At 42.0% G+C, this 26,149-nt stretch overlaps 1 protein-coding gene across 1 annotated transcript in view; it reads left to right on the plus strand.

The window, feature by feature from the left end:
* Nucleotides 1-1,686: 1,686 nt before the first annotated feature.
* Nucleotides 1,687-26,149, plus strand: part of LOC137412468 (single Ig IL-1-related receptor) — a 73,250-nt gene continuing 48,787 nt past the window's right edge. Inside the window, exon 1 of the mRNA XM_078772557.1 lies at nt 1,687-2,022. Within this exon, the coding sequence (XP_078628683.1) occupies nt 1,953-2,022 (70 nt within the window). The 5' untranslated portion in view covers nt 1,687-1,952. The remainder of the gene's footprint in view (nt 2,023-26,149) is intronic.

Raw genomic sequence — 26,149 nt, forward strand, 5'->3', positions numbered from 1 at the left:
TTGGACAAAACCTCCCGTTTAGGAGTACTTGGACAAAATCGTTGCTCGTACATGAGCCTCGACTCTGTATACAAAAAAAAAAATTGCAGCATTTCACTTCATCTCGACCAATCAAATTTGCTGCTCACAGACCCCGCCCATCTCCTTTTCTTTCTCAAGTCTACAATGGTTAAGGTGTTCCATGAACTCTCCCTCCATAACGTACATAGAGATGATGCAAATGAAATCACCGGGGTTTTAAAACCTCTTACCCCCAAAACTTTGCTCTAGTAATGGGTGTACCATGGCTTCCTCTATCCCTCCCCCACCTCTCACATGGAGCAGAAAAGAATAAAATAATTATTTGTAAGAAACTGTACTGATTGTGTTTTTGTTGTTTTGTTGTTTAACATCACCTAACCCTCGAGCCCTTTATAAACCACTCATTTGTATAACGTAACGAAAAGGTAACATAACGAAAGCCTTGTTTGAAGTCTTGAAACCATGAATGGCTGGATTCAAATCTGAAACTAAAACCTCTTGTGCTTCTGTTTAATAAAATGCCATAAATTGGTTGTATGGATATGGTCTCCTTTATGGATAACCGTAAGCTAATAACATAATTACTTCCCGAACATTAACCCTAACCGTAAGCTGATAACATAATTACTTCCCGAACCCTAACCCTAACCGTAAGCTGATAACATAATTACTTCCCTAACCCTATTCTTAACAACCCTAACCCTAAACCTAACAATCCTAACCCTAACCATAAGCTGATAACATAATTACTTCCCTAACCCTATTCTTAACAACCCTAACCCTAACAATCCTAACCCTAACCCGAATCTTTTATGGCTAACCATAAGCTGATAACATAATTACTTCCCGAACCCTAACCCTAACAATCCTAACCCTAACCCTAACCCTAACTTAACAACCCTAACCCTAATCCTAACAATCCTAACCCTAACCCGAATCTTTTATGGCTAACCGTAAGCTGATAACATAATTACTTCCCTAACCCTAACACTAACCCTAACCCTAACAATCCTAACCCTAACCCGAATCTTTTATGGCTAACCGTAAGCTGATAACATAATTACTTTCCTGATCCTAACCCTAACAACCCTAACTCTAACCCTAACCATAAGCTGATAACATAATTACTTCCCTAACCCTAACCCGAACCCTAACCCTAACAATCCTAACCCTAACCCTAACCCTAACTTAACAACCCTAACCCTAACCCTAACAATCCTAACCCTAACCCGAATCTTTTATGGCTAACCGTAAGCTGATAACATAATTACTTCCCTAACCCTAACCCTAACCCTAACCCTAACAATCCTAACCCTAACCCGAATCTTTTATGGCTAACCGTAAGCTGATAACATAATTACTTTCCTAATCCTAACCCTAACCCTAACAACCCTAACTCTAACCCTAACACTAACTGTTTTTAGAAAATGTTTGGTCGCCACGGTGCTGCTCTGGTCCGAGTGTCATTAAGGTGTGCAGGCCTTGCCAAGATCGACGGGCCCATGTGGGTGAGTGCAATTGATAGCGTTCGTCAGGGTTCCTCCCGGAGAGGAGAAAATGACATTAGAAACCTCCCAGAATTCAAGCTACTCGGGGAGGTGCCTCAAAATGGTGCCCGCCTCCTGTCAATGTTTCTTTTCAACCATAGCGCACCCCACGGGCCTCACAGTTAATGATTGTTGAGCGGGTAAGGCTGGAGAGCTTGTGGGTCGGTTAACTGCTCTGTCTTGTGAGCACACCGTCCTCGAATTGTTAACTATTTTGGCTGGCTGGTCATCTTGGTCGTCTGAGTCTGTGTCAGACCAGGTATGTGGTGGCATGGTCTTGCAAGGTCTTGTGCCAGCAATTAAACGGTGAAGCTTGTTTTTCTGCCTCCAATCACCACTCAAAGGGAGCCAAAGGCCGGAGCTGGGGCAAAGCGGAGCCTGGACATGCTTCGCCTTTTCATTCTCGCTACCCTGGGAGCCACTGCGCAATCTTCACTACCCCTCGATGTTGAAGGTAAATCATGGAAATTAAAGTGAGTCAAAGAAAATTTTGTTACAATGACATTCGCACCATGAAATGGACTATTGATTGTATCCTTATCATCGAAAAGCAAGTGTCAATGACTAATCCATTTATAGGGTATCAGGTGCACCCATTGGATGTACAGTATTATCTTGTATGATTATTTTAAGAATATTTTTCAGGACATTTCATTTTTCAAAGAAATCCAATATTTGGCCTGATAATGGTTTTTGATGAGCATGTATCTACTAATTGGGGATTTTGGGTTGCGGAGGAGGTAGTCTGTGTACCCCGCACCTTTTGTATGATTTATAATTATCCCAGCAACCCTCCTAATTGTAGTAAAATTGTCGTAGTTCCTTCCCCCTCTCCAATAAAAAATATATAGGGGCAATACACCCCTGGTGCTCACACTGACTAAAGGTATTTTAAACCAATTTCAATGGTTGCCAGAAGATAGCGCAGCATGTGGAATCATACAAACATAATCATAAGACTTTAAACTTCAAGAGGAAAATACCTATTTTGGGGGGCAACCTCTCTGTAGACCCCCAAAAGGTGCAGAATTTTTTGAATGCCATGAACAAACTTTGGTACATCACAGGTGGTTATGGTTGTGGTGAAGTTTCATCGAAAAAGTGTGTGTAGTTTCTGAGAAATAAAGCAAATTCCTATTTTGGGGGGCAATCCCACCCCGTAAACCCCTAAAGGGGCAGATTTTTTTTAATGCCGTGAACAAACTTCGGTACATCACGGGTGGTGACGGTTGTGGTGAAGTTTCATCGAAAAAGTGTGTGTAGTTTCTGAGAAAAAAACAATTCCTATTTTGGGGGTGAAACCTGGATCCACTTTGACCCCCGGTAAAACCCCTTAGACCCCAACTCCTTTAATGCCGTCAACAAACTTTAGTCAAAACACAACAAATATCATTTGTGCCAAGTTTGGTCACAATCCCTTCAGTGGTTTCGGATAAGAAGTTGCAAGTGTTTACGGATTGACGGACGGATGGACGGACGGACAACGCGCCATCGCATAAGTTCCCCGGAACTTCGTTCCAGGTGAGATCAAATGTGAAAAATTCCATTCTGACCGATTATTATGCCACTTCTGGCAAATGAGCATTATTCAGAGCACGAACCACGTATAACCAGTTCTAACCCTAACATCATTTCACAATATGTGGTTTAACATTGCACCATTATGGATGTTACGTGGAAGAGGTTTACTGGAAATGAGTTACATCATGCTCGGAACTCGGTATTGAACTTTTGAGTCGCTAAGTTTCAGAACTTATTTGGTTTCATCTTCATCGGCTCCTTCAAAATATGAACACCAAAGATGTTGTAAAAAAAAAATAAATAAATAAAATAAAATAATATCCATGAGGTATTTGCGGACCACACCTCCTTGATGTTAAAATTGATCTTTCTTGTGACGTAAGAGACAACACCTTCACGATCAATGAATATATGTGATATGGGAGTTTGGATTCAGTTTTTATTTATTTATTTATTTTTGTTGAAACTTTTAAAGTTAGAACTCTAGAATGTTATCAGATTTTAATTGTCTTCTTCGTCCCTCCCACCGTCACTCGCCCTTTTATCACCTTTTATTCCCTGCGATCCATACCTGGTTTTAAGCAGTGGTTAAAGTGGAATCTGGAACATGGTGGTGGGTGGTGGCAGGCACAGTATGTAACCACCAAGGTCATTCCTCTTAGTAAAATTTAAAAATACCAACCATTCGAGAAGGAAAATGTCAAACTATGGCTGAGGGGCCTCTTCCTCGGCAATTTGATTGGATGAAGACGTGGGCTGGAATCTACCCCCACGCTAACCTGGTTTACGTTAAACCTTACACGTTAAACCTACCTGGTTTAAACACTTAATCAGGCTAGACAGCTCCAGGCAAGTTTCTCCGAGCAACATTTCCCTTCAAACGTGCGTTGCAGAATGTTTGTGGAATTTGCAGAATGTTTCACTTTTGGTATTTTCTGCCCCAGAGATAAAGGCCCATGGATCCTTTTGTTGCCCACGCACCTGAACCACCTGTCATATGAGCAAACAGGATTGAAATTCCACCTGATGTAATCCAAGAACGCACAGGTACATTAATTGTGTACATTCTTAACGATGTACAGTACCTGCCACGTCCTGCAAGCGCAGCATCCCTCTTTACAAGATCGTATCGCCAGACGGTGGGAGCAGAACTCTAATCTGTAATCTGTCCTTTTTCTGGGAGCTACACGATGTTCAACGTCAGGTACACTGCCAACTACAACAACTACCAACTGATGCCTACGTCTTCGGAGAGAATGGAACAGGTGTCCTTCAGTTTGAAATGGGCGGGTCTGGCAATCGGACACGTGTGAAGCCTCGGGTGGAGGCAGAGCGTTTACTCAAAGCATGTTTGCTTACAGGTATTTGGTAAGAAGGGACTTTTAGGATTTCCGCCCATTTGTTGAAACAACAATCGTGTTGACTGGATTATTCTCTTTTGTTTGGAATGTAAACATTCGATGTTGCTGAGTCGTGTTCATAATACGTGACATCCACCACCAAGTCCTGTATCCAAACCTGACAACATTTCTGACTTGCTGCCTCTGGTTATTTTTCATATTTAATTCCTAACACTTCAGGGTTTTCTTTTTAAGTCTTTCTGCGTATCCAAGTGATTTCAGCCTCCCACTTTTCATGACCAAAAGATTGGAATTTGAACATTTTCACATTTGTCTTCCTCGAATTGGAATGGCCATACCAAGTTCCTCATTTGCTTCTTCCATTATATTTATTTATTTATGACACTGTATTTTTTCCATTTGTAATTCGATTGCGACACCTGCTTCCTGCTCCCACTAATTAAGAGTAATTGTCCTGGCTGGGGATTGATGTCAAAATTTTACATTAAAGGAAAGAAGTAAAAACAAGGCGAAGGATAAAATGTCAAACTTTTCACAATGCCAGAAGATTAGCAATGCCATCTATGAAGAGTTAAATAATATTTTCATAGCTTTAGTGACAAAGGGTTGAGAAGCAAATTTTTATTTGTAAATACCTTGCCCGGCAGGATAACCTAGGGTGTCCTTTGGGGTGGCTAGCCTGGGTTTGAATCCAGATCCAGCTAGAAACTGTCATCCCGGTATTCCACAACAATGTACGCACCATCCCTCAGATGCACGTTAAACATGAAAGAGCAATCGGAGATTTCAGACCCTCGCCAGGACACGTTTTTAGTGTTTTTTAAGGCTTAAAAAATATATATATTTATATATATGGCGGCCAAACGACATGACAAATGACGTCATCATTATTTATTTATTTTCTTCACCAATTTATCCCTACAAGACACAACACAATTTCAACAAATTTGATCGATGAAGTTTTGTACTTGTCGAATTATGATGTTATAATGGAGGCACCCATGACGTCATCATTAACATATTTTATTCCCCATGGAGAGTTCTTTACAATGAGCCATGTCTCAATTTTTTCTATTCAGCACTTTCAGAGATATACAGGTGCAAATTTTTTCGGTTTTTCCGAGATGGCGGCCGTACCACGTGATATATGACGTCATAATTATCATTTTTATATTCTACAGGTAGAGGTGCACCTATGGTGAAAAATTCCTATCAATCAGACCAACGGATGCAGAGAAAACTAGAACGGCACTCAGTGGAGCTCATGCCTCTGCCAGACTGAACAGTTTGTTTTGTATCCCATTGATCCCGGATCTGGATTTGGACCTGAACCAAAATCGAATCATTTCGTCCTTGTCACATACGCTACATCTCTGCCAAATTTCGTCCGAATCCGTCCACAACTTTTTGAGATATCTTGTTCACAGACAGACAAACAAACAGACAGGCAAGGGTGAAAACGCAACCCCCATCCACCTTTGGGGGCAGAGGTAATCATTTATTCTGTACGGACAAACAGACATACAAACAAACAGACAAACAGACTCAAATGCAATACCCTCTCCTCTGGTGAGGGTAACTAGATGGCCCTGCTGCTGGCATTACTTTGTGGATGTTAAATATCCAGTGGTGTCATTTCCAAAGACGAGGTGAGTTATCGCTAGCATTCTGAACAACAAATTACAAATTCCTGCCCTGATATACTTGTGGGAAGACAATAGCAAACTAGAAAGCATCTGAAAATGCAAAGCCTGTCTGCGTCCGTTTGTATTCAGAGGTCTTCTTCTTCTTCCGTATGCACAAAAGAACGAAAAGTTTTTTTTTTAAATTCAAAATGAAAATTGACGGTTTTATGCAGCTTTGGATCTAAAAACAACAACAATCAGCCAACTCCTTTTGTTAGGTGAAGCAATTCTGTGACACTATGCGAATTCATAAAATGTCAGGTCAATTGGACAAAAATTGAGGAGTTTATGCAACCTTGACCTTTTGATTAAAAAAAAAAACAATCGACTCCTCGCTTTTGATTAGTGAACTAATTCAGTGACCCGTGAATGTTTCAATTTCAGGTCAATCGGATGAAAATTGATGATTTTATGTGACGCTGACCTTTGACCTTTTGACCAAATTATTAATTGCCTTCTCCATATTCTCATAATAAAGCTTTGCTGAAAATTTTATGACAAAAGTCAAATTGTAAATTTAAATTTCAGGTCAATTATGATGAAAATTGATGATGTATGTGACGCTGACCTTTGACCTTTTGAAAAAATTATTAATTTGCTTTCTCTGTATTATCATAACTAGCAACGGTACCCGCCCTCCGGGAGGGTAGGAGCCCATTTGGGCATTGGGAGGCCCAAATGAAAAGGCAAAATATCAAAAATTGAAGGCTTTTTTATTTTAAACGATTTATATAAACATCCGTTAAATCATATCACACGCAAATCATCAAAATATGAACAGTATTTGTAGAATTTCAATAAAAGCCACATCACTGTTCATATCGGTAAATATTATTCCATCGTGTTTGGAAAAACTAGAAATTTGGAAATTGGAAAAATTGGAAATTGGAAAAATTGGAAAATTGGAAGAAAAAAAATGGAAAACTGTATAGCCTTTTTTACTCCAGGGGGTCCCAGGATTACCCACCATATATTTCTTTGCGATCGTGTTCAGCCGTTTTTTGCGGTACCTGGGAACAGACGGACGGACAGACAGACGGACAGACATTTGGTGAATTACAGTAAGATAAAGCTTTGGTGAAAATTTGATGACAATAGCTCAAATGGTAAAATAGTTACGACCCAGACACACACACACACACACACACACACACACACACACACACACACACACACACACACACACACACCACAGACAGACACACACACACACACACACACACACACACACACACACACACACACCACAGACAGACAGACAGACACACAGACAGACACACAGACAGACAGACAGACACACAGAAGTGATTGCAAAACTCCGTCTACTGCTGGGCAGTGGGCAAGCTAATCACACAGTATAATACGAACACCCTTGCCCAGGAACGGCTTTGGCAGCAGAAAGGCTCTTTAAACAGTAAGGTATGTTGATGATACCACATATAAAGCAACCACGACTTAAAGAGCCCCAATTATGCATACCTTATTGTGGGGTCGACCAGGGGAAGATTTTGGTCCAAGTCGTTCACGAACCGGTTGATCAGGTCTTGCGTTTGAGCGAATGTAATTTGGAGAGGACTTTGTAATTTGTTCAGGGTTCAGGTGATAACTTGGCTACTCTTCACAAAAGACACCAAGGGGATATTTGGCATCCACTAACTAATGTCAGCAGTCTGGTCCTCCGGCTTAATGTCCATCCGATGAATGGCACATCTAAAAGACCGGGATAATAGATGTCGGGATCCAAACCCAGGCTAGACAGATCAAAGCTAAGTGCACGACATATCATCATCCTGTCTGACTATTTGAAAAATAAAATAAAAACGATGGTAAATGATTTGAATGGGCTGGCAGGAGCGCTTAGAGATACACATACTTGCCTCTAAGCTTTCAAGCCAAAACACGTTGTCTAGCCTAAATAAGCTGTCTAGACGAAGCTGTCCAACCTTAATAACTGTCTAGACTAAGCTGTCTAGCCTTAATAAGCTGTCTAGACGAAGCTGTCTTGCCTAAATAAGCTGTCTAGACTAAGCAGTCCATCCAAATTAAGCTGCCCAGACTAAGCTGTCTAGCCTTAATAAGCTGTCGACACGAAGCTGTCTAGCCTTAATAAGCTGTCTAGCCTAAATAAGTTGCGTAGTCTGAATAAGCTGTCTAGACTAAACTGTATAGCTTTAATAAGCTTTCCAGACACACCTGTCTCGCCTTAATAAGCTGTCGAGACAAAGCTGCCCAGTCTTAATAAGCTGTCTAGACGAAGCTGTCCAACCTTAATAACTGTCTAGACTAAGCTGTCTAGCCTTAATAAGCTGTCTTGATGAAGCTGCCTTGCCTTATTAAGCTGTCTAAAAGAAGCTGCCAAGCCTTAATAAGCTGTCAAGCCTTAATAAGTTTTCTCGCCTAAATAAGCTGTCAAGACGAAACTGTCAAACCTTAATAAGCTGCCTAACATTAATAAGCTGTCGAGACGAAGCTGCCTAGCTTAAATAAGCTGTCTAGACAAAGCTGACTAGCCTTAATAAGCTGTCGAGACGAAGCTGCCTAGCCCTAATAAGATGTCTCGACTAAGCTGTCTCGTCTGAATAAGCTGTCTAGACAAAGCTGTCTAGCTGTCTAGCGTTAATAAGCTGTCTCGACTAAGCTGTCTAGCATTATCAAGCTGTCTAGACAAAACTGTCTAGCCTTAATAAGCTGTCTAGACAGAGCTGTCTAGCCTTAATGAGCTGTCAAGACTAAGCTGTCTATCCTTAATAAGCTGTCTAGACTAAGCTGCCTTGCGTTAATAAGCTGTTGAGACTAAACTGTCTATGCTTAATAAGCCGTCTAGACGAAGCTGTCTAATCATAATAAGCTGTCTGGACTAAGCCGTCCAGCCTTAATAAGCTGTCTATACTAAGCTTTATAGCCTTCACAAGCTGTCTCGACGAAATTGTCTGGCCTTAATAAGCTGTCTAGACTAAGATGCCAAGCCTCAATAAGTGGTCCAGACGAAGGGGTCTAGTAATAAGCTGTCCAGACTAAGCTATCTAGCCTTAATAAGATGTCTAGACAAAGCTGTCCAGCCTTAATAAATCTGTCCAGACAAAACTGTCTAACCTTAATAAGCTGTCTTGACGAAGCTGTCTATCCTTAATAAGCTATCTAACCTTAATAAGCTGTCTAGACGAAGCTGCCTAGCCTTAATAAGCTGTTGAGTCTAAACTGTCTCTGCTTAATTAGCTGCCGAGACTAAGCTGTCTAATCATAATAAGCTGTCTGGACTAAGGCGTCTAGCCTTAATAAGCTGTCTCTACTGAGCTGACTCGCCTTACTAAGCTGTCTCGACTAATCTGGCTAACCTTAAGAAGCTGTCTAGACTAAGCAGTCCAGCGTTAATAAGCTGTCTCGACTAATCTGTCTAGCCTTATACACGAAGCTGTATAGACTAAGATGTCTAGCCTTAATGAGCTGTCAAGACTAAGCTGTCTATCCTTAATAAGCTGTCTAGACTAAGCTGCCTTGCGTTAACAAGCTGTTGAGACTAAACTGTCTATGCTTAATAAGCCGTCTAGACGAAGCTGTCTAATCATAATAAGCTGTCTGGACTAAGCCGTCCAGCCTTAATAAGCTGTCTATACTAAGCTTTATAGCCTTCACAAACTGTCTCGACGAAATAGTCTGGCCTTAATAAGCTGTCTAGACCAAGATGCCAAGCCTCAATAAGTGGCCCAGACGAAGCTGTCTCGTAATAAGCTGTCCAGACTAAGCTATCTAGCCTTAATAAGATGTCTAGACAAAGCTGTCCAGCCTTAATAATCTGTCCAGACAAAACTGTCTAACCTTAATAAGCTGTCTTGATGAAGCTGTCTATCCTTAATAAGCTATCTAACCTTAATAAGCTGTCTATACGAAGCTGCATCGCCTTAATAAGCTGTCTAGACGTAGCTGCCTAGCCTTAATAAGCTGTTGAGACTAAACTGTCTCTGCTTAATTAGCTGCCGAGACCAAGCTGTGTAATCATAATAAGCTGTCTGGACTAAGCCGTCTCGCCTTAATAAGCTGTCTCTACTGAGCTGACTCGCCTTACTTAGCTGTCTTGACTAATCTGGCTAACCTAAAGAAGCTGTCTAGACTAAGCAGTACAGCGTTAATAAGCTGTCTCGACTAATCTGTCTAGCCTTATAGACGAAGCTGTATAGACTAAGCTGTCTAGCCTTAATAAGCTGTATAGACTAAGCTGTCTAGCCTAAATTAGCTGCCTAGACGAAGCTGTCTAGCATTAATAAGTTGTTGAGCCTAAATAAGCTGTATCGACTAAGCTGTCTCGCCTAACTAAGCTGTCTTGACTAAGCAGTCTCGCGTTAATAATCTGTCTCGACTAATCTGTCTAGCCTTAATAAGCTGTTTAGACAAAGCTGTCTAGCCTTAATAAGCTGTCTCGACTAATCTGCCTCGCATTAACAAGCTGTCCAGACAAAGCAGTCTAGCGTTGATAAGCTGTCTTCACTAATCTGTCTAGCCTTAATAAGCTGTATGGACTAATCTATCTGGCCTTAATAAGCTGTCAAGACTAAGCCGTCAAGCCTTAATAAGCTGTCAAGACAAATCAGTCTAGCCTTAATAAGCTGTATCGACGAAGCTGTCTAGCCTTGATAAGCTGTCGAGATGAAATTGTCTCGCCCTAATAAGCTGCCCAGACTAAGCTGTCTAGCCTTAATAAGCTGTCTCGACGAAGCTGTCTAGCCTTAATTAGCTGTCTACACGAAGCTGCCGAGCCTTAATAAGCTGACGGGACTAAGCTGCCTAGCCCTAATAAGCTGTCTTGACTAAGCTGACTAGCATTAATAAGCTGTCTCGACTAAGCTGTCTCGCATTAACAAGCTGTCTAGCCTCAATACGCTGTCGAGACTAAGCTGTCTAGCCTTAATAAGCTGTCCAGACTAAGCTGTCTAGTTTTAATGAGCTGTCAAAGCCCAGCTGTCTATTCTTAATGAGATGTTAAGACTAAGCTGTCTGGCCTTAATAAGCTGTCTAGACTAAGCTGCCTCGCATTAATAAGCCAAGACTAAACTGTCTACACTTAATAAGCTGTCTAGACAAAGCTGTCTAATCATAATAAGCTGTCTGGACTAAGCCGTCAAGCCTTAATTAGCTGTCTAGACAAAGCTTTCTAGCCTTCATGAGCTGCCTAGACTAATCCGTCTAGCCTTAATGAGCTGTGTAGATGAAGCTTTCTCGCCTTAATAAGCTGTATAGACGAAATTGTCTGGCCTTAATAAGCTGTCTAGACTAAGCTGTCAAGCCTTAATAAGCTGTCAAGACAAATCAGTCTCCATTAATAAGCTGTCTCGACGAAGCTGTCTAGCCTTAATTAGCTGTCGAGATGAAATTGTCCAGCACTAATAAGCTGTCCAAACTAAGCTGTCTAGCCTTAATAAGCTATCTCGACGAAGCTGTCTAGCCTTAAAAAGCTGTCGGGACTAAGCTGTCTAGCCTGAATAAGCTGTCTTGACTAAGCTGTCTAGCATTAATAAGCTGTCTAGAATAAGCTGTCTCACATGAACAAGCTGTCTCGACTAAGATGTCTAGCCTTCATGAGCTGTCTAGACTAAGCTGTCAAGCCTTAATAAGCTGTCAAGGCAAATCAGTCGAGCCTTAATAATCTGTCTCGGCGAAGCTGTCTAGCCTTAATAAGCTGTCGAGATGAAATTGTCTCGCCCTAATAAGCTGTCCAGACTAAGCTGTCGAGCCTTAATAAGCTGTCTCGACGAAGCTGTCTAGCCTTAATAAGCTGTCAAGACTAAACTGCCGAGCCTTAATAAGTTGTCGGGACTAAGCTGCCGAGCCCTAATAATATGTCTAGACTAAGCTGTCTAGCCTGAATAAGCTGTCTTGACTAAGCTCTCTAGCAATAATATGCTGTCTCGACTCAGCTGTCTCGCATTAACAAGCTGTCTAGACTAAGTTGTCTAGCCTTAATACGCTGTCGAGACTAAGCTGTCTAGCCTTCATAAGCTGTCCAGACGAAGATGTCTGGCTTTAATGAGCTGTCAAAGCTAAGCTGTCTATCCTTAATAAGCTGTCTAGACTAAGCTGTCTCGCCTTACTAAGCTGTCCAGACTAAGCTGCCTCGCATTAATAAGCTGTTAAGACTAAACTGTCTGCACTTAATAAGCTGTCTAGACAAAGCTGTCTAGTCATAATAAGCTGTCTGGACTAAGCCGTCTTGCCTTAATAAGCTGTCTAGACTAAGCTTTCTCGCCTTCATGAGCTGTCTAGACGAAATTGTCTGGGCTTAATAAGCAACCTAGACCAAGATGCCAATCCTCAATAAGCGGTCCAGACGAAGCTGTCTGGTAATGAGCTGTCCAGACTAAACTGTCTAGCCTTAATACGCTGTCGAGACTAAGCTGTCTAGCCTAAATAAGCTGTCTAAACTAAGCTGTCTAGCGTTAATGAGCTGTCAAGGCGAAGCTGTCTATCCCTAATAAGCTGCTGAGACTAAGCTGTCTTGCCTTAATAAGCTGTCCAGACTAAGCTGCCCAGCCTTAATAAGCTGTTGAGACTAAACTGCCTCTGCTTAATAAGCTGCCAAGATGAAGCTGTCTAATCATAATAAGCTGTCTGGACTAAGCCATCTAGCCTTAATAAGCTGTCTAGACTAAGCTGTCTAGCCTTAATAAGTTGTTGAGCCTAAATAAGCTGTATAGACTAAGCTGTCTAGCCTTATTAAGCTGTCTCAACTAATCTGTCTCGCCTTAATAAGCTGTCTAGACTAAGCAGTCTAGCCTTAATAAGCTGAATGGACTAATCTGTCTGGCCTTAATAAGCTCTCTAGTCAAAGCTGTCAAGCCTTAATGAGCTGTCAAGACAAATCAGTCTCGCCTTAATAAGCTGTCTCGACGAAGCTGTCTAGCCTTAATAAGCTGTCGAGATGAAATTGTCTCGCCCTAATAAGCTGTCCAGACTAAGCTCTCTCGCCTAAATAAGCTGTCTCGACGAAGCTGTCTAGCCTTAATAAGCTGTCTAGATTAAGCTGACGAGCCTTAATAAGCTGTCAGGACTAAGCTGCCGAGCCCTAATAAGATGTCTTGACTAAGCTGTCTCGCATTAATAAGCTGTCTCGACTAAGCTGTCTAGCTTTAATGAGCTGTCAAAGCTAAGCTGTCTATTCTTAATAAGCTGTCTGGACTAAGCCGTCTAGCCTTAATAAGCTGTCTTAACTAAGCTTTCTAGCCTTCATGAGCTGTCTAGACTAAGCTGTCAAGCCTTAATAAGCTGTCAAGACAAATCAGTCGAGCCTTAATAAGCTGTCTCCACGAAGCTGTCTAGCCTTAATAAGCTGTCTCGACTCAGCTGTCTCGCATAAACAAGCTGTCTAGACTAAGTTGTCTAGCCTTAATATGCTGTCGAGACTAAGCTGTTTAGCCTTCATAAGCTGTCCAGACTAAGCTGTCTGGCTTTAATGAGCTGTCAAAGCTAAGCTGTCTATCCTTAATAAGCTGTCTAGACTAAGCTGTCTGACCTTAGTAAGCTGTCTCGACTAAGCTGTCTCGCCTTACTAAGCTGTCCAGACTAAGCTGCCTCGCATTAATAAGCTGTTAAGACTAAACTGTCTACACTTAATAAGCTGTCTAGACAAAGCTGTCTAGTCATAATCAGCTGTCTGGACTAATCCGTCTAGCCTTAATAATCGGTCTAGACTAAGCTTTCTCGCCTTCATGAGCTGTCTAGACGAAATTGTCTGGCCTTAAGAAGCAACCTAGACCAAGATGCCAACCCTCAATAAGCGGTCCAGACGAATCTGTCTGGTAATGAGCTGTCCAGACTAAGCTGTCTAGCCTTAATAATCTGTCCAGACAAAACTGTCTAACCTTAATAAGCTGACTCGACGAAGCTGTCTATCCTTAATAAGCTGTCTAGACGAAGCTGCCTAGCCTTAATAAGCTGTCACGATGATGCTGCCTAGCCTTAATAAGCTGTCGAGACTAACCTGCCTTGCCTTAATAAGCTGTCGAGACTAAGCTACCTCGCCCTAATAAGATGTCTCGACTGAGCTGTCTAGCCTTAATAAGCTGTCAGGACTAAGCTGTCTCGCGTTAATAAGCTGTCTAGACTAAGCTGTCTAGCGTTAATAAGCTGTCTCGACGAAGCTGTCTAGCCTTAATACGCTGTCGAGACTAAGCTGTCTAGCCTAAATAAGCTGTCTAGACTAAGCTGTCTAGCTTTAATGAGCTGTCAAATCCAAGCTGTCTATCCTTAATAAGCTGTCTAGACTAAGCTGTCTAGCCTTAATAAGCTGTCTAGACTAACCTGTCTCGCCTTAATAAGCTGTCGAGACTAAGCTGCCTCGTGTTAATGAGCTGTCAAGACTAAGCTGTCTTGCCTTAATAGGCTGTCCAGACTAAGCTGCCCAGCCTTAATAAGCTGTTGAGACTAAACTGCCTCTGCTTAATAAGCTGCCAAGATGAAGCTGTCTAATCATAATAAGCTGTCTGCACTAAGCCGTCTCGCCTTAATAAGCTGTATAGACTAAGCTGTCTAGCCTTAATAAACTGTCTGGACTTAGCTGTCTTGCCTTACTAAGCTGTCTCGACTAATCTGCCTCGCCTTAATAAGCTGTCTAGACTAAGCAGCCTAGCTTTAATAAGCTGTCTTGATTAATCTGTCTAAGCCTTAATAAGCTGTATAGACTAATCTGCCTGGCCTCAATAAGCTGACTAGACTGAGCTGTCAAGCCTTACTAAGCTGTCTCGACTAATCCGTCTCGCCTTATTGAGCTGACTAGATGAAGCTTTCGCGCCTTAATAAGCTGTCTAGACGAAATTGTCTGGCCTTAATAAGCTGTCTAGACTAAGATGCCAAGCCTCAGTAAGTGGACCAGCCTAAGTTGTCTAGTAATGAGCTGTCCAGACGAAGCTATCTCGCCTTAATAAGATGTCTCGACGAAGCTGTCTATCCTTAACAAGCTGTCTAACCTTAATAAGCTGTCTTGACTAAGCTGTCTAGCTTTAATGAGCTGTCAAATCTAAGCTGTCTATCCTTAATAAGCTGTCTAGACTAAGCTGTCTAGCCTTAATAAGCTGTCTAGACTAACCTGTCTCGCCTTAATAAGCTGTCGAGACTAAGCTGCCTCATGTTAATGAGCTGTCAAGACTAAGCTGTCTTGCCTTAATAGGCTGTCCAGACTAAGCTGCCCAGCCTTAATAAGCTGTTGAGACTAAACTGCCTCTGCTTAATAAGCTGCCAAGATGAAGCTGTCTAATCATAATAAGCTGTCTGCACTAAGCCGTCTCGCCTTAATAAGCTGTATAGACTAAGCTGTCTAGCCTTAATAAACTGTTTAGACAAAGCTGTGTAGCCTTAATAAGCTGTATAGACTAAGCTGTCTAGCCTTAATAAGCTGTCTGGACTTAGCTGTCTCGCGTTAATACTCTGTCTCAACTAATCTGTCTCGCCTTAATAAGCTGTTTAGACAAAGCTGTCTAGCCTTAATAAGCTGTCTGGACTTAGCTGTCTTGCCTTACTAAGCTGTCTTGACTAATCTGCCTCGCCTTAATAAGCTGTCTAGACGAAGCAGTCTAGCATTAATAAGCTGTCTTGACTAATCTGTCTAGCCTTAATATGCTGAATGGACTAATCTGTCTGGCCTTAATAAGCTGTCTAGTCAAAGCTGTCAAGCCTTAATGAGCTGTCAAGACAAATCAGTCTCGCCTTAATAAGCTGTCTCGACGAAGCTGTCTAGCCTTAATAAGCTGTCGAGATGAAATTGTCTCGCCCTAATAAGCTGTCCAGACTAAGCTCTCTCGACTAAATAAGCTGTCTCGACGAAGCTGTCTAGCCTTAATAAGCTGTCAGGACTAAGCTGCCTAGCCCTAATAAGATGTCTTGACTAAGCTGTCTAGCATTAATAAGCTGTCTCGACTAAGCTGTCTCGCATTAACAAGCTGTCTAGACTAACCTGTCTAGCCTTAATAAGCTGTTTAGACTAAGCTGTCTACACTTAATAAGCTGTCTAGATGAAGCTGTCTCGCCTTAGTAAGCTGTCTAGACTATGCTGCCTCGCATTAATAAGCTGTTAAGACTAAACTGTCTGCACTTAATGAGCTGTCTAGACAAAGCTGTCTAATCATAATAAGCTGTCTGGACTAAGCCGTCTCGCCTTAATAAGCTGTCCAGACTAAGCTGTCTAGCTTTAATGAGCTGTCAAAGCTAAGCTGTCTATCCTTAATAAGCTGTCTAGACTAAGCTGTCTGGCCTTAATAAGCTGTCTAGATGAAGCTGTCTCGCGTTAATAAGCTGTCTAGACTGTACTGCCTCGCATTACTAAGCTGTTAAGACTAAACTGTCTGCACTTAATAAGCTGTCTAGACAAAGCTGTCTAATCATAATAAGCTGTATGGACTAAGCCGTCTCGCCTTAATAAGCTGTCTAGGCTAAGCTTTCTAGCCTTCATGAGCTGTCTAGACTAAGCTGTCCAGCCTTAATAAGCTGTCAAGACAAATAGTCTAGCCTTACTAAGCTGTCTCGACGAAGCTGTCTAGCCTTACTAAGCTGTCGAGATGAAACTGTCTAGCCCTAATAAGCTGTCCAGACTAAGCTGTCTAGCCTTAATAAGCTGTCTCGACGAAGCTGTCTAGCCTTAATAAGCTGTCTAGACTAAGCTGTCTAGCCTTAATACGCTGTCGAGACTAATCTGTCTAGCCTTAATAAGCTGTCCAGACTAAGCTGTCTGGCTTTAATGAGCTGTCAAAGCTAAGCTGTCTATCCTTAATAAGCTGTCTAGACTAAGCTGTCTGACCTTAATAAGCTGTCTCGACTAAGCTGTCTCGCCTTAATAAGCTGTCCAGACAAAGCTGTCTCGCATTAATAAGCTGTTAAGACTAAACTGTCTACACTTAATAAGCTGTCTAGACAGAGCTGTCTAATCATAATAAGCTGTCCGGACTAAGCCATCTAGCCTTAATAAGCTGTCGAGACTAATCTTTCTCGCCTTCATGAGCTGTCTAGACGAAATTGTCTGGCCTTAATAAGCTATCTCGAATAAGATGCCAAGCCTCAATAAGCGGTCCAGACGAAGCTGTCTCGTAATGAGCTGTCCAGACTAAGCTATCTAGCCTTAATAAGATGTCTAGACGAAGCTGTCTCGCCTTAATAATCTGTCCAGTCAAAACTGTCTAAAATTAATAAGCTGTCTCGACGAAGCTGTCTATCCTTAATAAGCTGTCTAGCCTTATTAAGCTGTCTCGACTAATCTGCCTAGCCTTAAGAAGCTGTCTTGACTAAGCAGTCTCGCGTTAATAATCTGTGTCGACTAATCTGTCTAGCCTTAATAAGCTGTTTAGACAAAGCTGTCTAGCCTTAAAAAGCTGTCTGGACTTCGCTGTCTAGCCTTACTAAGCTGTCTCGACTAATCTGCCTCGCCTTAATAAGCTGTCTAGACTAAGCAGTCTAGCGTTAATAAGCTGTCTTGACTAATCTGTCTAGCCTTAATAAGCTGAATGGACTAATCTGTCTGGCCTTAATAAGCTGTCTAGTCTAAGCTGTCAAGCCTTAATGAGCTGTCAAGACAAATCAGTCTCGCCTTAATATGCTGTCTCGACGAAGCTGTCTAGCTTTAATGAGCTGTCAAAGCTAAGCTGTCTATCCTTAATAAGCTGTCTAGACTAAGCTGTCTGACCTTAATAAGCTGTCTCGACTAAGCTGTCTCGCCTTAATAAGCTGTCCAGACTAAGCTGCCTCGCATTAATAAGCTGTTAAGACTAAACTGTCTACACTTAATAAGCTGTCTAGACAGAGCTGTCTAATCATAATAAGCTGTCTGGACTAAGCCATCTCGCCTTAATAAGCTGTCTAGACGAAGCTTTCTCGCCTTCATGAGCTGTCTAGACGAAATTGTCTGGCCTTAATAAGCTATCTCGAATAAGATGCCAAGCCTCAATAAGCGGTCCAGACGAAGCTGTCTCGTAATGAGCTGTCCAGACTAAGCTATCTAGCCTTAATAAGATGTCTAGACGAAGCTGTCTCGCCTTAATAATCTGTCCAGTCAAAACTGTCTAAAATGAATAAGCTGTCTTGACGAAGCTGTCTATCCTTAATAAGCTGTCTAACCTTAATAAGCTGTCTAGACGAAGCTGCCTAGCCTTAATAAGCTGTCTCGACGATGCTGCCTAGCCTTAATAAGCTGTCTAGACGAACCTGCCTAGCCTTAATAAGCTGTCGAGACTAACCTGCCTAGCCTTAATAAGCTGTCAGGACTAAGCTGTCTCGCATTAATAAGCTGTCTAGACTAAGCTGTCTCACGTTAATAAGCTCTCTAGACTAAGCTGTCTAGCCTTTATACGCTATCGAGACGAAGATGTCTAGCCTAAATAAGCTGTCTAGAATAAGCTGTCTTGCGTTAATGAGCTGTCAAGACTAAGCTGTCTATCCCGAATAAGCTGTTGAGACTAAGCTGTCTAGCCTTAGTAAGCTGTCTCGAATAAGCTGCCAAGCCTTAATAAGCTGTTGAGACTAAACTGCCTCTGCTTAATAAGCTGCCAAGATGCAGCTGTCTAATCATAATAAGCTGTCTGGACTAAGCCGTCTCGCCTTAATAAGCTGTCTAGACTACGCTGTCTAGCCTTAATAAGTTGTTGAGCCTAAATAAGCTGTATAGACTAAGCTATCTAGCCTTAATAAACTGTTTAGACAAAGCTGTCTAGCCTTACTAAGCTGTCTAGACGAAGCTGTCTAGCCTTATTAAGCTGTCTCGACTAATCTGCCTAGCCTTAATAAGCTGTTTAGACAAAGCTGTCTAGCCTTAATAAGCTGTCTGGACTTCGCTGTCTAGCCTTACTAAGCTGTCTCGACTAATCTGCCTCGCCTTAATAAGCTGGCTAAACTAAGCAGTCTAGCGTTAATAAGCTGTCTTGACTAATCTGTCTAGCCTTAATAAGCTGAATGGACTCATCTGTCTGGCCTTAATAAGCTGTCTCGTCTAAGCTGTCAAGCCTTAATAAGCTGTCAAGACAAATCAGTCTCGCCTTAATAAGCTGTCTCGACGAAGCTGTCTAGCTTTAATGAGCTGTCAAAGCTAAGCTGTCTATCCTCAATAAGCTGTCTAGACTAAGCTGTCTGGCCTTAATAGGCTGTCTAGATGAAGCTGTCTCGCCTTAATAAGCTGTCTAGACTATGCTGCCTCGCTTTAATAAGCTGTTAAGACTAAACTATCTGCACTTAATAAGCTGTCCAGACAAAGCTGTCTAATCAGAATAAGCTGTCTGGACTAAGCCGTCTAGCCTTAATAAGCTGTCTAGACAAAGCTTTCTAGCCTTCATGAGCTGTCGAGATTAATCCATCTCGCCTTAATGAGCTGTCTCGATAAACCTTTCTCGCCTTAATAAGCTGTCCAGACGAAATTGCCTGGCCTTAATAAGCGATCTAGACCAAGATGCCAAGCATCAATAAGTAGTCCAGACGAAGCTGTCTAGTAATGAGCTGTCCAGACTAAGCTATCTCGCCTTAATAAGATGTCTAGACTAAGCTGTGTAGCCTTAATAAGCTGTCCAGACGAAGCTGCCTAGCCTTAATAAGCTGTCTCGACGATGCTGCCTAGTGATGATAAGATGTCTAGACTGAACTGTCTCGTCTTAATAAGCTGTCAGGACTAAGCTGTCTTGCGTTAATAAGCTGTATAGACTAAGCTGTCTAGCGTTACTAAGCTGTCTAGCCTTAATACGCTGTCGAGTCTACGCTGTCGAGTCTAAGCTGTCTAACCTTAATGAGCTGCCAAGACTAAGATGTCTATCCTTAATTAGCTGTCGAGACTAAGCTGTCTAGCCTTAATAAGCTGTCCAGACTAAGCTGCCAAGCCTTAATAAGCTGTTGAGACTAAACTGGCTTTGCTTAATAAGCTGCCAAGATGAAGCTGTCTAATCATAATAAGCTGTCTGGACTAAGGGGTCTAGCCTTAATAAGCTGTCTGGACTAAGCTGTCTAGCCTCACGAAGCTGTCTCGATTCATCTGCTGAGCCCTAATAAGCTGTCTTGACGAAGCAGTCTAGCGTTAGTAAGCTGTACAGACTAAGCTGTCTAGCCTTAATAAGCTGTATAAACTAAGCTGTCGAGCCGTAATAAGCTGTCTACACTAAGCTGTCTTGCCTTATTAAGCTGTCTCGACTAATCTACCTAGTCTTAAGAAGCTGTCAAAACTAAGCAGTCTAGCTTTAATAAATCTGTCTAGACTAAGCTGTGTAGCCTTAATAAGCTGTCTTGACTAAGCTGTCTAGCCTTAATAGGCTGTTTAGACTAAGCTGTCTGGCCTTAATAAGCTGTCTAGACTAATCTGTCTCGCCTTAATAAGCTGTATACACTAATCTGTCTCGCCTTAATAAGCTGTCTAGATTAAGCTGTCTGGCCTTAATAATCTGTCTAGACTAAGCTGTGTAGCCTTAATAAGCTGTCTTGACTAAGCTGTCTAGCCTCAATAAGCTGTCTGAACTAAGCTGCCTCGCCTTAATAAGCTGTTGAAACTAAACTGTCTATGCTTAATAAGCTGCCTCGACCACGCTGTCTAATCATAATAAGCTGTCTGGACTAAGCCATCTAGCCTTAATAAGCTGTCTCGACTAAGCTGTCGAGCCTTACTAAGCTGTCTCGACTAATCTGCCTATCCTTAAGAAGCTGTCAAGATTAAGCAGTCTATCATTAATAAGCTGTCTAGACTAATCTGTCTTGCCTTAATAAGCTGTCCAGACTAAGCTGTCTAGCCTTAATAAGCTGTCTAGACTAATCTGTCTTGCCTTAATAAACTGTTTAGACTAAGCTGCCTCGCCTTAATAAGCTGTCTTTTCTGATTAAGCTGTCTCGACTAATCTGCCTAGCCTTAAGAAGCTGTATAGACTAAGCAGCCTAGCGTTAATAAGCTGTCTTGATTAATCTGTCTAAGCCTTAATCTGTCTGTCTGTCCTTAATAAACTGTATAGACTAATCTGCCTGGCCTCAATAAGCTGACTAGACTGAGCTGTCAAGCCTTAATAATCTGTCTCGACTAATCCGTCTAGCCTTATTGAGCTGACTAGATGAAGCTTTCGCGCCTTAATAAGCTGTCTAGACGAAATTGTCTGGCCTTAATAAGCTGTCTAGACTAAGATGCCAAGCCTCAGTAAGTGGTCCAGCCTAAGTTGTCTCGTAATGAGCTGTCCAGACGAAGCTATCTCGCCTTAATAAGATGTCTCGACGAAGCTGTCTATCCTTAATAAGCTGTCTATCCTTAATAAGCTGTCTAACCTTAATAAGCTGTCTTGACTAAGCTGTCTAGCTTTAATGAGCTGTCAAATCTAAGCTGTCTATCCTTAATAAGCTGTCTAGACTAAGCTGTCTAGCCTTAATAAGCTGTCTAGACTAACCTGTCTCGCCTTAATAAGCTGTCGAGACTAAGCTGCCTCGTGTTAATGAGCTGTCAAGACTAAGCTGTCTATCCCTAATAAGCTGCTGAGACTAAGCTGTCTTGCCTTAATAAGCTGTCCAGACTAAGCTGCCCAGCCTTAATAAGCTGTTGAGACTAAACTGCCTCTGCTTAATAAGCTGCCAAGATGAAGCTGTCTAATCATAATAGGCTGTCTGCACTAAGCCGTCTCGCCTTAATAAGCTGTCTAGACTAAGCTGTCTTGCCTTAATAAGTTGTTGAGCCTAAATAAGCTGTATAGACTAAGCTGTCTAGCCTTAACAAACTGTTTAGACAAAGCTGTGTAGCCTTAATAAGCTGTATAGACTAAGCTGTCTAGCCTTAATAAGCTGTCTGGACTTAGCTGTCTTGTATTACTAAGCTGTCTCGACTAATCTGCCTCGCCTTAATAAGCTGTCTAGACTAAGCAGTCTAGCGTTAATAAGCTGTCTTGACTAATCTGTCTAGCCTTAATACGCTGAATGGACTAATCTGTCTGGCCTTAATAAGCTGTCTAGTCAAAGCTGTCAAGCCTTAATGAGCTGTCAAGACAAATCAGTCTCGCCTTAATGAGCTGTCTCGACGAAGCTGTCTAGCTTTAATGAGCTGTCAAAGCTAAGCTGTCTATCCTTAATAAGCTGTGTAGACTAAGCTTTCTGGCCTTAATAGGCTGTCTAGATGAAGCTGTCTCGCCTTAACAAGCTGTCTAGACTATGCTGCCTCGCTTTAATAAGCTGTTAAGCCTAAACTGTCTGCACTTAATAAGCTGTCCAGACAAAGCGGTCTAATCAGAATAAGCTGTCTGGACTAAGCCATCTAGCCTTAATAAGCTGTCTAGACTAAGCTTTCTAGCCTTCATGAGCTGTCGAGACTAATCCATCTAGCCTTAATGAGCTATCTCGATGAACCTTTCTCGCCTTAATAAGCTGTCCAGACGAAATTGCCTGGCCTTAATAAGCGATCTAGACCAAGATGCCAAGCATCAATGAGTAGTCCAGACGAAGCTGTCTAGTAATGAGCTGTCCAGACTAAGCTATCTCGCCTTAATAAGATGTCTAGACTAAGCTGTGTAGCCTTAATAAGCTGTCCAGACGAAGCTGCCTAGCCTTAATAAGCTGTCTCGACGATGCTGCCTCGTGATAATAAGATGTCTAGACTGAGCTGTCTCGTCTTAATAAGCTGTCAGGACTTAGCTGTCTTGCATTAATAAGCTGTCTAAACTAAGCTGTCTAGCATTAATAAGCTGTCTAGCCTTAATACGCTGTCGAGTCTAAGCTGTCTAACCTTAATGAGCTGCCAAGACTAAGATGTCTATCCTTAATAAGCTGTCGAGACTAAGCTGTCTAGCCTTAATAAGCTGTCCAGACTAAGCTGCCAAGCCTTAATAAGCTGTTGAGACTAAACTGCCTTTGCTTAATAAGCTGTCTGGACTAAGCTGTCTAGCCTCACAAAGCTGTCTCGATTCATCTGCTGAGCCTTAATAAGCTGTCTCGACTAAGCAGTCTAGCGTTAGTAAGCTGTATTGACTAATCTGTCTTGCCTTAATAAGCTGTTAAACTAAGCTGTCGAGCCATAATAAGCTGTCTCGACTTCGCTGTCCAGTCTTAATAAGCTGACTTGACGACGCTGTCCAGCCTAATAAGTTGTCGAGCCTTAATAAGCTGTCTTGGCTAAGCTGTCTATCCTTAATAGGCTGTTTAGACTAAGCTGTCTGGCCTTAATAAGCTGTCTAGACTAATCTGTCTCGCCTTAATAAGCTGTATAGACTAATCTGTCTCGCCTTAATAAGCTGTCTAGATTAATCTGTCTGGCCTTAATAAGCTGTCTAGACTAAGCTGTGTAGCCTTAATAAGCTGTCTTGACTAAGCTGTCTAGCCTCAATAAGCTGTCTGAACTAAGCTGCCTCGCCTTAATAAGCTGTTGAAACTAAACTGTCTATGCTTAATAAGCTGCCTCGACCAAGCTGTCTAATCATAATAAGCTGTCTGGACTAAGCCATCTAGCCTTAATAAGCTGTCTCGACTAAGCTGTCGAGCCTTACTAAGCTGTCTCGACTAATCTGCCTATCCTTAAGAAGCTGTCAAGACTAAGCAGTCTATCGTTAATAAGCTGTCCAGACTAATCTGTCTAGCCTTAATAAGCTGTCCAGACTAAGCTGTCTCGCCTTAATAAGCTGTCTCGACGAAGCTGTCTCGCCTAGATAAGTTGTCGAGCTGCAATAAGCTGTATAGACTAAGCTGTCTAGCCTTAATAAACTGTTTAGACTAAGCTGCCTCGCCTTAATAAGCTGTCTTGTCTGATTAAGCTGTCTCGACTAATCTGCCTTGCCTTAAGAAGCTGTATAGACTAAGCAGTCTAGCGTTAATAAGCTGTCTTGATTTATCTGTCTAAGCCGTAATAAGCTGTATAGACTAATCTGCCCGGCCTCAATAAGCTGACTAGACTGAGCTGTCAAGCCTTAATAAGCTGTCTCGACTAATCCGTCTAGCCTTATTGAGCTGACTAGATGAAGCTTTCTCGCCTTAATAAGCTGTCTAGACGAAATTGTCTGGCCTTAATAAGCTGTCTAGACTAAGATGCCAAGTCTCAATAAGTGGTCCAGGCTAAGTTGTCTAGTAATGAGCTGTCCAGACGAAGCTATCTCGCCTTAATAAGATGTCTCAACGAAGCTGTCTATCCTTAATAAGCTGTCTAACCTTAATAAGCTGTCTTGACTAAGCTGTCTAGCTTTAATGAGCTGTCAAATCTAAGCTGTCTATCCTTAATAAGCTGTCTAGACTAAGCTGTCTAGCCTTAATAAGCTGTCGAGACTAAGCTGCCTCGTGTTAAAAAGCTGTTAAGACTAAACTGTCTACACTTAATAAGCTATTTATACAAAGCTGTCTAATCATAATAAGCTGTCTGGACTAAGCCGTCTGGCCTTAATAAGCTGTCTAGATTAAGCTTTCTAGCCTTCAAGAGCTGGCTAGACTAATCTGTCTCGCCTTAATGAGTTGTCCAGATGAAGCTTTCTCACCTTAATAAGCTGTCTAGACGAAATTGTCTGGCCTTAATATGCTGTCTAGACTAAGATGCCAAGCCTCAATAAGCGGTCCAGACTAAGCTGTCTAGTAATGAACTGTCCAGACTAAGCTATCTCACCTTAATAAGATGTCCAGACTAAGCTGTCTAGCCTAAATAATCTGTCCAGACAAAACTGTCTAACCTTAATAAGCTATCTCGACGAAGCTGTCTATCCTTAATAAGCTGCCTAGCCTTAATAAGCTGTCTCGTCGATGCTGCCTCGCCTTCATAATCTGTCTAGACTAAGCTGCCTCCCCTTAATAAGCTGTCGAGACTAAGCTGCCTAGCCCTAATAAGCTATCAGGACTAATCTGTCTAGCGTTAATAAGCTGTCTAGACTAAGCTGTCTAGCGTTAATAAGCTGTCTAGACTAAGCTGTCTAGCCTTAATACGCTGTCGAGACTAAGCTGTCTAGCCTAAATAAGCTGTCTAGACTAAGTTGTCTTGCCTTAATAAACTGTTTAGACTAAGCTGTCTCGCCTTAATAAGCTGTCTAGACTAAGCTGTCTAGCCTTATTAAGCTGTCTCGACTAATCTGCCTCGCCTTAAGAAGCGGTCCAGACTAAGCAGTCTAGCTTTAATAATCTGTCTAGACTAATCTGTCTGGCCTTAATAAGCTGTTTAGACTAAGCTGTCTACACTTAATAAGCTGTCTAGATGAAGCTGTCTCGCCTTAGTAAGCTGTCTAGACTATGCTGCCTCGCATTAATAAGCTGTTAAGACTAAACTGTCTGCACTTAATGAGCTGTCTAGACAAAGCTGTCTAATCATAATAAGCTGTCTGGACTAAGCCGTCTCGCCTTAATAAGCTGTCCAGACTAAGCTGTCTAGCTTTAATGAGCTGTCAAAGCTAAGCTGTCTATCCTTAATAAGCTGTCTAGACTAAGCTGTCTGGCCTTAATAAGCTGTCTAGATGAAGCTGTCTCGCGTTAATAAGCTGTCTAGACTGTACTGCCTCGCATTACTAAGCTGTTAAGACTAAACTGTCTGCACTTAATAAGCTGTCTCGACAAAGCTGTCTAATCATAATAAGCTGTATGGACTAAGCCGTCTCGCCTTAATAAGCTGTCTAGGCTAAGCTTTCTAGCCTTCATGAGCTGTCTAGACTAAGCTGTCCAGCCTTAATAAGCTGTCAAGACAAATAGTCTAGCCTTACTAAGCTGTCTCGACGAAGCTGTCTAGCCTTACTAAGCTGTCGAGATGAAACTGTCTAGCCCTAATAAGCTGTCCAGACTAAGCTGTCTAGCCTTAATAAGCTGTCTCGACGAAGCTGTCTAGCCTTAATAAGCTGTCTAGACTAAGCTGTCTAGCCTTAATACGCTGTCGAGACTAATCTGTCTAGCCTTAATAAGCTGTCCAGACTAAGCTGTCTGGCTTTAATGAGCTGTCAAAGCTAAGCTGTCTATCCTTAATAAGCTGTCTAGACTAAGCTGTCTGACCTTAATAAGCTGTCTCGACTAAGCTGTCTCGCCTTAATAAGCTGTCCAGACAAAGCTGCCTCGCATTAATAAGCTGTTAAGACTAAACTGTCTACACTTAATAAGCTGT

The sequence above is a fragment of the Myxine glutinosa genome, chromosome 1 (genome assembly GCF_964187855.1).
Source record: "Myxine glutinosa chromosome 1, kmMyxGlut1.1, whole genome shotgun sequence".
In the NCBI taxonomy this organism is placed as follows: Eukaryota; Metazoa; Chordata; class Myxini; order Myxiniformes; family Myxinidae; genus Myxine; species Myxine glutinosa.